The 13105-nt window shown below is 36.6% G+C and overlaps 1 protein-coding gene across 2 annotated transcripts in view; it reads right to left on the reverse strand.

The window, feature by feature from the left end:
* chrna8 (cholinergic receptor, nicotinic, alpha 8) overlaps nt 1-13105 on the reverse strand; it is a 69612-nt gene that overhangs the window by 13347 nt on the left and 43160 nt on the right. The window contains exons 5-9 of one of the 2 annotated variants that reach the window (XM_052545266.1): nt 9299-9378; nt 6588-6755; nt 1060-1254; nt 834-920; nt 600-709 (exon numbers count right to left, since the gene is read on the reverse strand). In XM_052545266.1, coding sequence (XP_052401226.1) covers nt 600-709; nt 834-920; nt 1060-1254; nt 6588-6755; nt 9299-9378 — 640 coding nt within the window. The remainder of the gene's footprint in view (nt 1-599; nt 710-833; nt 921-1059; nt 1255-6587; nt 6756-9298; nt 9379-13105) is intronic. The other variant, XM_052545267.1, reaches the window with a different exon arrangement.

Consider the following 13105-nt stretch of genomic DNA (forward strand, 5'->3'; position numbering starts at 1 on the left):
CTCACAGTGTGTGTGTGTGTGTGTTCACTGATCTGTGTGTGTGCACTTCGGATGGGTTAAATGCAGAGCACAAATTCTGAGTATGGGTCACCATACTTGGGTATGGGTTGGGTCGACCCTCTGATGGGTTACTCCAACCGCTGTCGGTCCCTTCGAGATCCTTGTCTGATACATTCTGTATGATTGCATGAATATTTCTGAGCGGAAAAAGATCTTTAAAGCAATATATTGTGAGAGGAACATATGTTCCAGCATCCCGTACAACTCAAAATAATAAACCACAAAGTTAAAAGATGCACTCCACTGTGTTGAGTGAGAGCGTTTGTTTCTGCTGTCTTCACATGCTATCGGAAACTTCCTATTTCAAACTTAGAGTCATGATTACGAGCTCGAGCATTCTTTTCTATTAAAAATAACAGTGGACACATGGTTTGTGAATGTTGATGCTTAGTTTAAATAATCTGATCAGGAGCATCCCTCCTGTTACCCATGATTTGTCTGTACAGTATGTGTATTCAAAACCAGTGAGCAAATGACTTTCATAATAATAAAAAAAACTGTGTTAACGTACAATAAATAATTTAAGAGTTTTCACTCACCCATCTTGGCATCTTTCCCCCTTGTGGATCATGATGATGAAACTGCAAAACGAGGACGGTGACAACAACGGACAAACCCACAATCATCATGGTGCTGGCAAAGTACTGAGCTATAGAGCCAAAGAAGAGACAAGTATTTAAACCTGCAACCTGTACTGTCTCAAACATTATCAATGGCCAAAAAGTTCTGTGTGAGATTCAGTACAATATTAAAATTAAACAGTCTGCACATACCTATGAGAGGAACTGAGTCAGAGGTGGCTGGCATGATCTCAGCCACAAGCAGCATGAAGACTGTTAATGACAAGAGGACAGTGATACCTGACAGACAGGAAAGTGGAGAAGTAAGTATATTGTCTGTGACTTAATGTAATTCCTTCATGCATAGTTGTGCATAAACTTTGCATAAAACGTGATAAAAAAACCCCCCAAAGATTTATGGTCAAGCATGTCATCTTACCCAGTGATATCTTCTCTCCAGAATCTGCTGGCAGCAGGAAGACAAGCAGAGCCAGGCCGGAGATGAGCACACAGGGAATGAGCAGGTTCAGACCATAGTACAATGTTCGTCTGCGCATTGTTACTGTAAATGTCACATCAGGGTATGGCTCCTTACAGCACTCATAATACAACTCATTACGCTTCCCAGGGACCCCTGACAAAACACAAAGGAACGCATTCAGGTTTCAAGCATGTCTATATCTCATCGGCATAGTGATTTTGTTCCGTCCAACCTCGGGGGTCTTGATTACTTTCTAGTAATGAGAATGAAAATACTGAGTTTCTCATAATGAGAAACTAAGTAATTATGAGAAAACATGAGAAAATGTGTTATTATTATGAAGAAAATCATCTGTCAATTCACAAGATACTAATTCATAATGACAGATTATTTCATTTAAAATGTATTTCATAATTTTAAAATCATGGTTTTAAACAGTATTTAAATGTCCCACATTTTGGTTACAGGGTAAAAAAAAAAAAAAAACTGACATAATATTAATAAAAATGTAAACAGCTCATATGATATTTAGTTTGATATCATGATTAGTGGTCGAAAGATAGTTGTTGTTTTTATCCAATGCCGATAGGGGTCTGATAGTCGACACACACACACACACACATATATATATATTTAAGAAATTTTTAATCAATTTGACAATGGATTGATTACATTTTTTAATCATTTGACAATGGGTTAAAAAATAAATGTGTAAAATAAACATACTTTATGACTAGGTATTTTTCACAAATAAATAAATATTTAATAAAAATATAATTAAAAATGAAGTAAACACTGTAACCAACAGGACACTCAGTATTCTGGTAAGTTTGTGTGCACTGGGAGTCGTGGACTCATATTTTTCAAATAAAGCCACAATAAACACTCATTTTACATACAGCACACAGTGAAAATGACATAAATATGATAGTGAATGAATGCATAAAGCGTAGCATAATTTGATATCAGTTTAAAGTTTACAGCATTTAATTCACACGAAACGACCGTCTCATAGAGAACACACGATCATGCTAGATAAAAATGCACACTTCACAAGATCTCACAGATGGATTCAGCTAAGTTTGCAAGGTTTGTGAAATAAAATGTTCATCTGTTATTCAAAGATTTGTTTAAATTATGTAAATGTGTATTTTTGCTGACGGCAAATGAGAAAGTATTATAATGTTTGCCTTTCTAGTACTAATAATATAAAAGCAATCGTTATAATACTTTGTATAAATTAATTCCTTTGTTTACCGTTTCATCTGATTATTAGACAAACTTCTATCCGTATTAGACAGAACTGTTTACAACAACAGCGAACAAGTGGAAGAATTTGAGCACTTTGCGCTAAGGCACTGCCGTTCTCAGCACTGTCAAAATAAAAGTCCCACATCAAACACATCGACCAAGCAGAAAAACTTCTCAGCCAATGCCGATATTTTAATAATGCCAAATATCCGCAGATATATCGGCCTTGGTGACATATCGGTCAACCACTAATCCTGATATCCCAAAATATTATTTGAAGAAAAAGTAAATATGTATATATACAAAGAAATAATTTTGTTAGTTTTCAAATCATTTTGTATATTTTTTATATATGTCATCTCTGTTAAAAGAGGTAAAAGCTAAGGAAGCACTTAAAATGTACCCTTTCACAACAGAAGATGAAGGCTTTTTCTGTCAGCCAAGATGAGTGCATTTGCGAAAGGACCAAATCACAGACAGGATCTTCATGACCTTTAAAGTGCATCCAAAACTTTAAATCTAAAGCAAACATAAGATTCAGCCATTATTTATTCCCTATTTATTGTCCTTGATCTGTGTGTGCAAAAGACTAATATTTGCTTTCCATTTTACTAATTTTTGCAGTGCACTCCACTTAATCCTACGGTGCTCTCCAAAGTACACATGCAATTCAATAATTCTGTGCCTCTTAGTCAAACAAACCCAACCCAAGTTTTAATGATATGAAAACAGGCAATGTTTTCTATAATATATAGTATCTTAAAATGCTATTTTAAGATACTATAGAATTATTATTCAATTCAATAATTCTGCGCCTCATAATCACACAAGCCAAACCCAAGTTTTAATGATATGAAACATAGCAATGTATAATAAAGTATCTTAAAATGCAATCCATACTTCAAAATGCATGAAATAAACATTATTTAGGGACACAACAGCATGACATGTTGAAAATGAGACAGTCTTGATCTGTCAGGGTCAGACAGCCCTCCTCTCCAATTGATTAAAAATTAAATCTAAATTGTAATTAATCAAACTTGGCAGGCGGAGGAAGAGCTTTCATCAGGATTTCACGCTGGTCAGAGTTGTCATGGCACTCAGAGACAATCACATCAAAGCAAATAGCTGGTTTGAGTCATTTAACTGATTACAAAAGGCCTACCTGAGTGATGTGGTTTGTGTGTGCATTTAAAGGGGGAGGGATTTGCAATCATACTTATGCAAATTTGTGACATGAATGAAAAAAAAAAAACCTGGAAAAACCACCTAATAGCACATACGATTCTTGTTGCATATCATATATGTTTTCACTACTCTGCAACAGGGAGACCAGTAGGCTGTGGCTGTGTGTGTGGAATGTGTGTCTCCCTGCGGTGTTAAAGATGCCCGTTCACAGACTGCCCATGTCACTGCACAACCTTGGCACGCAACTGGCCATTGGTGCCAGCCAGAATCAGTGCCAAAGCACTGCCAACTACCATCAGGACCCCATCTGTTGAACAGAACCCGAGTCACATTGGCATTGAAAGTGAAAAAATTTGAGACTGAGACAGAAACAGAGAGATTAAAAAGCCAAACACGATCAGATTATGAGATTAGAAAACCTGTGCCACACAGACATTACTTTCTAATATTAGTGCAAAACATCCTATAATGTTGCAAGATTACAGGAATTTCACACATTTACAATGTTATTTAATCCTGATACAATGTAAAAATCAATTACTTTGTTTTGATCGACAGGATTTTAAAGGGATACTCCACCCCTAAATGAAATTTTTGTCATTAATCACTTACTCTCATGTCATTCCAAACCCGGAAAAGCTTAGTTCGTACTTTATTAAACTTTTCCTTTGTCAACAGTCGCCTCTGTGTCTCTTTATCATTGCATGCTGCGTATGCTCTTCTGTATCAGCCACGCCACAAGGATGCACTGTTTTCTTTCAAATCAAAGTTAAATACACATGGAAAAAGTGCATACGGTAGGGGTGTAACGGTACGTGTATTCGTACTGGACCGTTTCGGTACAGGGCTTTCGGTACGGTGCAGGTGTGTACCGAATGACAGAATGCAATATTTTGTGCGGGGAACATAAGTACATTTTCGTGTTTCCAAACGAACATATTAAGTGGCGGAAGTCTCCGCGTTCAGCGCAAATCAAACCCTACAGCTGATTCTGAAGGTCGCCGACACACTGGATGCGTGGCGCAAGCGTCTCAGCTGCGTGGCGTGTCTGTTTTTAATTCGGCTCCCATGTTAACAGGTTAGAGCTTGCAGACTGCCTGCGTGAGATGCGTATCTCAGACGCGGCTCGAGCCTCGTGGAAAATGCGTGCATGCTAGAAATAGAACCGACACCTATTTTTCACGCGACACATGTGCGTGTTGGAAGCGTTTCCGGGCAAAATAGAATAGGAAAATATGTTTATATCCCATTTTGTACACAAATACATATTAATTCATAACATTTTGATGTTTGAAAGTCTATAGGTTGACATAAATTCAGATATAAATGTAATTTTAATAAATTAATAATGATCAATTTTCAAATGTTGCACCTGTCAAACATAGTCTATTTTGCCGTCAATACTGTTGACGGTGTCCTTTATCAGTAGGCTTTATATTTGTGCTCAACATGAAGTATAGATATTGTTGTCGTGAAGACAAGAGCTTGGTATGTCGGCTGTCTCCCTGTCACCTACAGCAGCAGCATGCTGGGATTGGTAATGCTGCACTGTAGTCATAGTTATTTATTTAGATTTTTATTTAGATTTTATTATATGATATTGGTTTGAGACTGAGCGTATTTTATTTAGTGGAGAACTTTGCAGCAATATTTTATTTCTTATTCTACTTTTATTTTATATATATTTTATGAAAAAGTATTTAAAAAAAGTGTATAGTAATAAACCTGCAGTTTAATGTTTGCATTTCTTTCCCTTACTGTACTGAAAATGAACTGAACCGTGACTTTAAAACCGAGGTACGTACCGAACAGTGATATTGAGAGACACAGAGGAGACAGTTGACAAAGGAATTGTTGAATAAAGTCGTTATTTTTGTTATCTTCACTCACAAAAAGTATTTTCGTTGCTTCATAACATTAAGGTTGAACCACTGATGGCAGATGGACTATTCTGATGATGTCTTTCATATTTTTCTGGACCTTGACAGTTTTACTTACTTGGCAGTCTATGGGACAGTCTCAAGCCACCCAGTTTTTATCCAAAATATCTTAAATTGTGTTCTGAAGATGAACAAAGCTTTTATGGGTCTGGAACGACATGAGGATAAGTGATTAATGACAAAATTTTCATTTTGGGGTGGAGTATCCCTTTAAAATTCTGTATGGGCTGTCTTATGCCTCGTTCCAGGCAACCCGTGTTTTTCCAACCTTAAACCTGTGAAAATGCACTAGAGAGGCAGTCAAACCCGTGACTTCCCACCCATGAACTCGTACTAGATCAATGTACTCCGAGTTCTGACGTCACACAGCACACGAAACACCAATGGCATCCCCGACTAATAATGTTGCCAATGGATGAAGTGTTTATACAAGTGTTACACAATGAAAAAACGATTTTAGGAAAATGTAATGTTGCAATAAAATTAATAATCTAGCTACAATTCCTTGCACTCAGGTAGTTTGGCGTGACTTGCCTGGAACGGTACAAAGTCGTAGTTTGAAATCATGACTTACGAGCAAAAAACCTGCCTGGAACGCAGCATTAATCTATGAAAGTGACAGAAGCTCTCCATGAGAAAATGAGTCAAGACTCTTTCTTTTTATTGTCCACCTGAGTATGAATATAAAAAAGAAGTGTCTTTCAAAGACCTTGTGTACTTTAAGTTTGTGTTCCCTACAGTCCATCAGGGAGGACAAAATTATTACCTCAGCATTCAGATGAGCCAACAACATTTAACATTCTTCCTTGAAGCAGATTGTTTTGGGGGGAGGGGGTGTATCAAAAGTTTCCCTCCAAACAAAGAAAACCATTCAAACACAAATAATGCATGACTGATACTTGAAACCCCAAATGTGTGAAAAGCAAACAGGTTTATACTATTAAAGAACAAATGTGTGAGTCACAGGTGTTTGTTGTACTCAATGCTTTCATAAAAATGGATTTGGTTCCTCACAAAATGCTCCCTCTTTTAAAGCACCAAATTCAGTCCACCAGAAACGTAAAACTAATTTACAGCATCTCAATAGTAATGTCAAGGGACTCTCACCCACTAAATCCCATTCTCCATTGGGAATGTATGTAGAGATGTCCACTGCCTGCATCTGTAGGTCCAGGAGCCAGCCGTTATAAGTCCAGGAGCCAAACTTGAGGTCACATTTCTGTATATCGAATGGGAACCAGCGCACATCTATGTAACATGTACTCTTCAGAATACCTGCATGATGATTACACACAAACACATACATACCTGAATCAACAAAATTAATAATAGTAGAGAAAATAATTTTCAACTGTAATTGGATGAATGAAAATTATTTGAACTATTACAGAGGACTCTAGATTGTGACCAATTTGGTCGCATGTGCAACCTATTTTCTCAGTGGTGTGACTAAAAAAACCAGTGTGCACCAGTGTGACCAGCTATTCAAGGGAAAAATAAGTCTCTGCGACTCTGAAAGTCTCCCTGTGGTTCAACAACAGACACTAGAGCCCTACATTTCAGCCTGAGCCCAGCATTCCCCGACTCTTTTGTGCCGCTCGATCCAAACTTGGGCCAATTTTCACATCATAGTTCAGACGCGGGCCGGGCCTCCCATCTGTTTAAGACTGTATTTTAGACATCAATCAATTAGTAATAAAAAAAAAAAATTGCTGCACCGCTGGAAATAACAAGAGACCGCGACTGTCAAGAGCTGCGCGAAAGTGTTAAGTGTCTTGCCGTAGCGTGCCATCGGCGCAGCTGAACAGTTCTGTGTTCAGTCCAAATACACGCAATAGGTTTAAGCTTGCCGCAAAGCACCGGCAAAAGTAATTACCATAAATGCGACAGGGGGGAATAGTAAGGAGATATTTGAATTCTTTACTAATTGTAGCTGTGTAGCAAGGATGCAGTTGCTGAGCCTGACTTGTTATCTCCTTATTAGACGTGCCTTTAGAGAGAATGCATCTTTGCTGATTATGATTATAATGAAAGAGTTTTTGTTTTTGGTTTATTTCGCTAGGTAGCCATTTAAAACTTTCTATAGACTATCATGTCTGTGAGGCATGTTTTCACTGAGTCTCGGTTCATTTTTGTACTCCTGTTAAAGACGTGACGGCAGAAAGCGCATCATGTTTTCTTTATTTTTTAAAAGCACAAAGTTTTGTTGATATTGTGAGTGCACACAAATAAAAGTAGACCCTTTGCAGTTACGAATGATGTATTACTTTTACAGTACCTTAATGACGGCGTATCCACTTTGGCCTCTCTATGTCCTGCAGCATCTCAGCACAAACTATTGGATATTGTGAACATTTATCTGGGTCTAACGTTTAAACATTATTATATGCTTGAACCGTTTTATATCTATAGATTTTATTTTAGGCAAGTCATGATGATTTGAGAAGGCTAAATTGATGAAACATATACTCACTGTCTACCACTGGCCACTTGGTCGTTACTTAAAAAAAAAACAATATATATATATATATATATATATATATATATATATATTTAACAAACAAAAAAAGCTCTGAACATTTTCATTAATTTAATTATCTTTCCAAATCACTTAATATTGCCACGGGAACCGATTCATTATTTGTATCACTCCGCTTGCTGTATTTCCAGAGATTGTCTTCCAGTGGCTTTGGTATTTCTCACAGCAAGTGTCATGACAAAAATCCAAAACCACTATAATCTTAGAAATACTACTGTTGTTGTGTGACACAATGTAGTTTTAAGAGTGTTTTAGGCGAGAATCTTGTTGTTTATTTATTGAATAATGATGTTAAAAGTCAACTTGAGATTTAAATCTGTGGAGGAAGGAAGTAATGTTCTCTATCTGTTGGTCACTTTGAGTTCTACTATACCGTCTCACCGCGTGCCCAGCATTTCATTCGGCACAAACGACAGAGGATCAGATGGCGATAGCAGCATCCACCTCTGAGGATGAAGATTTAGTGGGCTGCCCCCCTCGGTGTTGTTGCCACCGCCAAAATGGACCTAGAATTGATGGCCATGCTTTCCCAGGCCACTGTGAGCTGGTGGTGGGAAGGTTACAATCTTTGTGTAGCATTGGTCTGACATGCGGCTGCTTGTCAACATTTAAAATGCCTTAGGCTTGTGAAGGTGTTTAGGATGTTGCGCTTTCCGTGGACCCCTAATGTCGAGTCACAACATAACTCGAAGTGACCAGCAGACAGGGAACATCTCGGTTAAGTACGTAACCCTTGTTCCTTGATGGAGGTAAACGGAGACATTATGTCCCCATGCCACAACCTCGACTCATTGCTGGTTGCAAGGGACTCCACAGCATAAAACCTGATGAGTGTCGCCTATTTATACCCGTGTGCACAGGGACTGGATAAGCATGCAGAATCCACAAGCCAGATTTCACCGGCATTTTCTCTTAATCAGAGAGGATTCAGGCTCCCAAGACCCCTAATGTCGAGTCACGACATAACGTCTCCGTTCCCTCCATCAGGGAACAAGGTTTACATATGTAACAGAGACAAGTTTTTTTAAGACACTCTGTTGTTGTTTCTTATTTATTTACACATTTGTGCCATCAAACTGTTGTATGAACACAATTTCACACTAGTAGCCATGTGATATCATTCTGTATCAGCATGGCTGTGATTTGGCTCTAGGTGTGAGGCAGCAGGCTGCAGAGTGTGATATTGCTCATGTACAGAATGAAACTGCTAAAGAAATATTTTTATAAAAAAAAAAAAACATATTTGCATGGCTGATATAGTGGTAAGAATAATTTATACCTGGTGGTATGTACTGACAGGAACCTGATGCATTAACCAAGACGTTTGTATGGAAGGTGGCATCAAATCTCTCATCAGCACTACAGAGAAAAAAACAAAACAAAATTCACTCAGAATATTTTTGTAACTGAATTCCTCAAATGTTTGCTGCCCTGTAAGTTACATAAACTAACACACATAGGGAAATCACATACTAGTTATTTCTATCCCAGTAGCTCTCTGTATAATAATATATGTGTCCTTGTCCTTTTATTTTTCTCCTACCTCCAAAAATAATAATATTATGTTGATTAAAATGTCCAATGCAATTGAAATTATAGTTACAAGGAGGCCAGAGGACAGAAGTGTTTGATAATACCTTTGTAAAATAATGTCATAAATCCTTAGTGACATTTAGGACTTATTATTATGTAGGAGGTACACAACATGGTTTTAAACGTCATAGTAATTATACACATTGTGACCTTTTATTTGGCACATTAGTCATATAATTATTATTTGGACAGAGGTGGTGTAGGTTGTACATGTGTGTACAGTATGTGAGTGGGATGTGGGGGTGTAACATGGGAGCACACAAATATGCATCATGTATATACAGTATGTCCAGTACACTACAGTGTGTTTTTATGTTTAAAATTGTACTCTGACTTCAGATAATATGGATGCTAATTCAAAAATGCTGAAAATTGCATGTCATGGAATATACATGTTATACATTATGAATTTATAAGCACTATGTGGCATCATATTTACAAAGTCAGCATACTGTAGGTCTGGTTGAAATTATTAAATTCAGCTTTCAGATACAATAGTATGTATTAATACTTTTAATAAAATGTTATTTATATATTTTCACACTTAATTTTGGTTTTAGTTTTTATATATATTTTATTTAGCTTGAATTTATATCTATTTTAACTTTAGTCATTTTAGTACTTAAATGAAAATTTGAAATGTTGCCCTGTAGCCAAAATAAGTTTAAAATATTTTACTTTATTTTCAATTAATTAAAATGAAAGATTTTTCATAATTTTCAATACAGCACTGATAAGCACTGGATACTTTTTGGATTTTACTCTTTCAACACACTGTTTTCATATTGGTCTTTGAGCTAAAAACACAAATACCATTATGTAAAATAAATCAAGATGTAAGCAATGTCCTCAAAAAGTAATCTCCATTTGTTATATGCTCCTATAACATTCCTTTCCATTTTAAAACCTTTTTTTTAAGAGTCATAGAGGACAACATCCCATTCAAAGTTCCATTTCAACCTACCAGATTTAAGATTTCGACCTACCAAACTGAGAGGAGGCTGCCTGGCTAACAGCTATGGTAAATAAATAAATAAACAATATCTCACATAATGAAAGAATAATTATTTTGACAGCAATTAGCACAAGAACCAGCCTGCAAATTACCAGTTTGCCATACAAATCACCTGTCATGCTCACAATGATGCTTTTGCTCAACATAAAATATCCATTACATGCCTGTGAAAGAGTAACTCAATTGCTGATCAGTCATGTAGTCAAGTCAAAACTATGCTAAATTAACCCATTATTAGCAATAGTTGGCATTTTTAACAAAATTTACACTTGGCATTAAATATTCACCTGGATAAATCAAGTGTAATAGTATGTATAAATAGTTAAACATTCATTAACTGCTAGTTTAAAGCCAAACAGTGGAAACACTGTGTGCAACGAGGCTTTTCAATCTACAAATCGCCGTCATTTACCATGAATTTATGTAGTAACACTCACTGCACCATGGTATTGTGGCAGAAATTTGGGATATTCACAGTGATTTTCTGCTTACCCCCAGGGCATCCAAGATGTAGGTGACTTCGTTTCTTCAGTAGAACACAAACAAAGATTTTTAACTCAAACCGTTGCAGTTTGTCTTTCATATAATGGAAGTGGACGGGAATCACAGCTTTGAAAGTAAAAAAAAGAACGTACACAAACAAAACCAAATTTAACCCTGCAGCTCGTGACGATAAATTGATGTGTAAAGACACAAAACAATCGGAAACTGAACAGTATTTATATAATTTTTTTACCTCTCATTTTCACTGCAGTGTCCGAACTGGCTTCTTCTTGATTTACAGTGGATCGTCGACTTATAAGTGCATTACTACCACCTATCTCTCAAATAAACAATTAACACTCTATCTACAATCTCAATTAGGAGTGTCAATGGTCCATTTGAGAGATAGGTGGCAGTAATGGAAATATAAGTCTGCAATCTACTGTAAGAATAAGATGCAAATGTATCATCACGAGCCACAGGGTTTAATTTGGTTTTGTTTGTTTATGTATTTTTTGACTCTCAAAGCCGTGTTTTCCATTCACTTCCATTATATGACTCACAGACTGCAACGGTTTGAAAATCTTCATTTGTGTTCAAACGGAAAGAACCAAAGTCAACTATATCTTGGATTCCCTGGGGGTAAGCAGATAATCACCAAATTTAAATTTTTTGGGTGAACTATCCCTTTAACATAAAACGTTGTGCATTGCATTCATATTCTGCACTCTTGGTCCTTTAATATCAATGTCTTAATGCAAAAGCCACATTAAGTGTAAAAATATCTACTTCAATTATGTTGCAATTGTTACTATTGAAGTAAAGTGTATATGACAAGTAAAATGTGAAAGAAAATGTATTTTCCTTGGTTGTTGTTTTAAAACCACATTCACACGCTTTTCTGCTCCACTGCACCACCTTTGCGGTCATCTTTCGCAGTGTCTCGAGCATGAAACAGCATTCCAAAAAAATTTTTTTAAAGAGACCATGCATATTTCCACATTCAAATTTTTTTTCAAAACAAAAACACATTCTATATGATTTGTGAAAGCCTTTTAGAAAGTCTGGAATGTCCCACACACCACGGGGGCTGCGGGGGTGTCCTGTACACCACTGGCACAACACCACATCCATTCTCATTAAATATTTTAGCTAAATGCTTATGTCTTGTCTTTAGAGGTTTATCCTCTTTCATCTTATCCTCCGAGTCATCACAGTCAGCATCTCTGAATGTTCTCTTAATATATTCATCTTAACATGGCATGATGCTTTAGCTACTGTCTTCTGCCAAGAGGATCAATGCAATTGGCTGAGTGGCCATGAGCGATATTTTAAGGTGTGCATGATCTGGCAGAATTCAAATGATGTAGATTAAAAGCTCTTTACATCTTTTTCTCAAACTGCAAGTAAGCTGTTGTAATGCTGCATTAGGAAGAGGTGACACCTGTCAAACTACGACAAAATACATTTGCATAATGCAGATTTATGAAGCCTGGCCATAGAGAAGGCAATTACTGCTGTCAGTCACAGACACAAAACACAGCTCCCATTTCTCTATCATACAGGCACATTAAGTTGCAATTCTAATTGTCCATGACAAATGTGTTAAATTAAAAACCAAATGATTGTTGAGAATATGAAGTTATTGTTAGGGTGGTATATGGTGGAAATAAACTGTTTGCAGAGCACATGGGACCAATCTAGACCAATATAGTAATGAATAAAAGATAATGCTGTTCATCACTAAGTGACTAATAACTAATAACTGTACTAAGCTGAAAAATCTAAATATTTGATACATTTCCTTCCTTCTACACAAGTCATGTTTCTTAAAAGTTTTCACATGAATGGCAGATGTAAAGCACTTTCCAGTTTCTCCATTATTTTAGTTGTTGTGATGTAATACATTTATGAAGGATGTCAGAGTCAAAAATAAGCATTTGAATTTTCCTTCAAATATGAATGACTGAAAATAAACAGGAGGACCTGGTAATC

The sequence above is a fragment of the Carassius gibelio genome, chromosome B1 (genome assembly GCF_023724105.1).
Source record: "Carassius gibelio isolate Cgi1373 ecotype wild population from Czech Republic chromosome B1, carGib1.2-hapl.c, whole genome shotgun sequence".
In the NCBI taxonomy this organism is placed as follows: Eukaryota; Metazoa; Chordata; class Actinopteri; order Cypriniformes; family Cyprinidae; genus Carassius; species Carassius gibelio.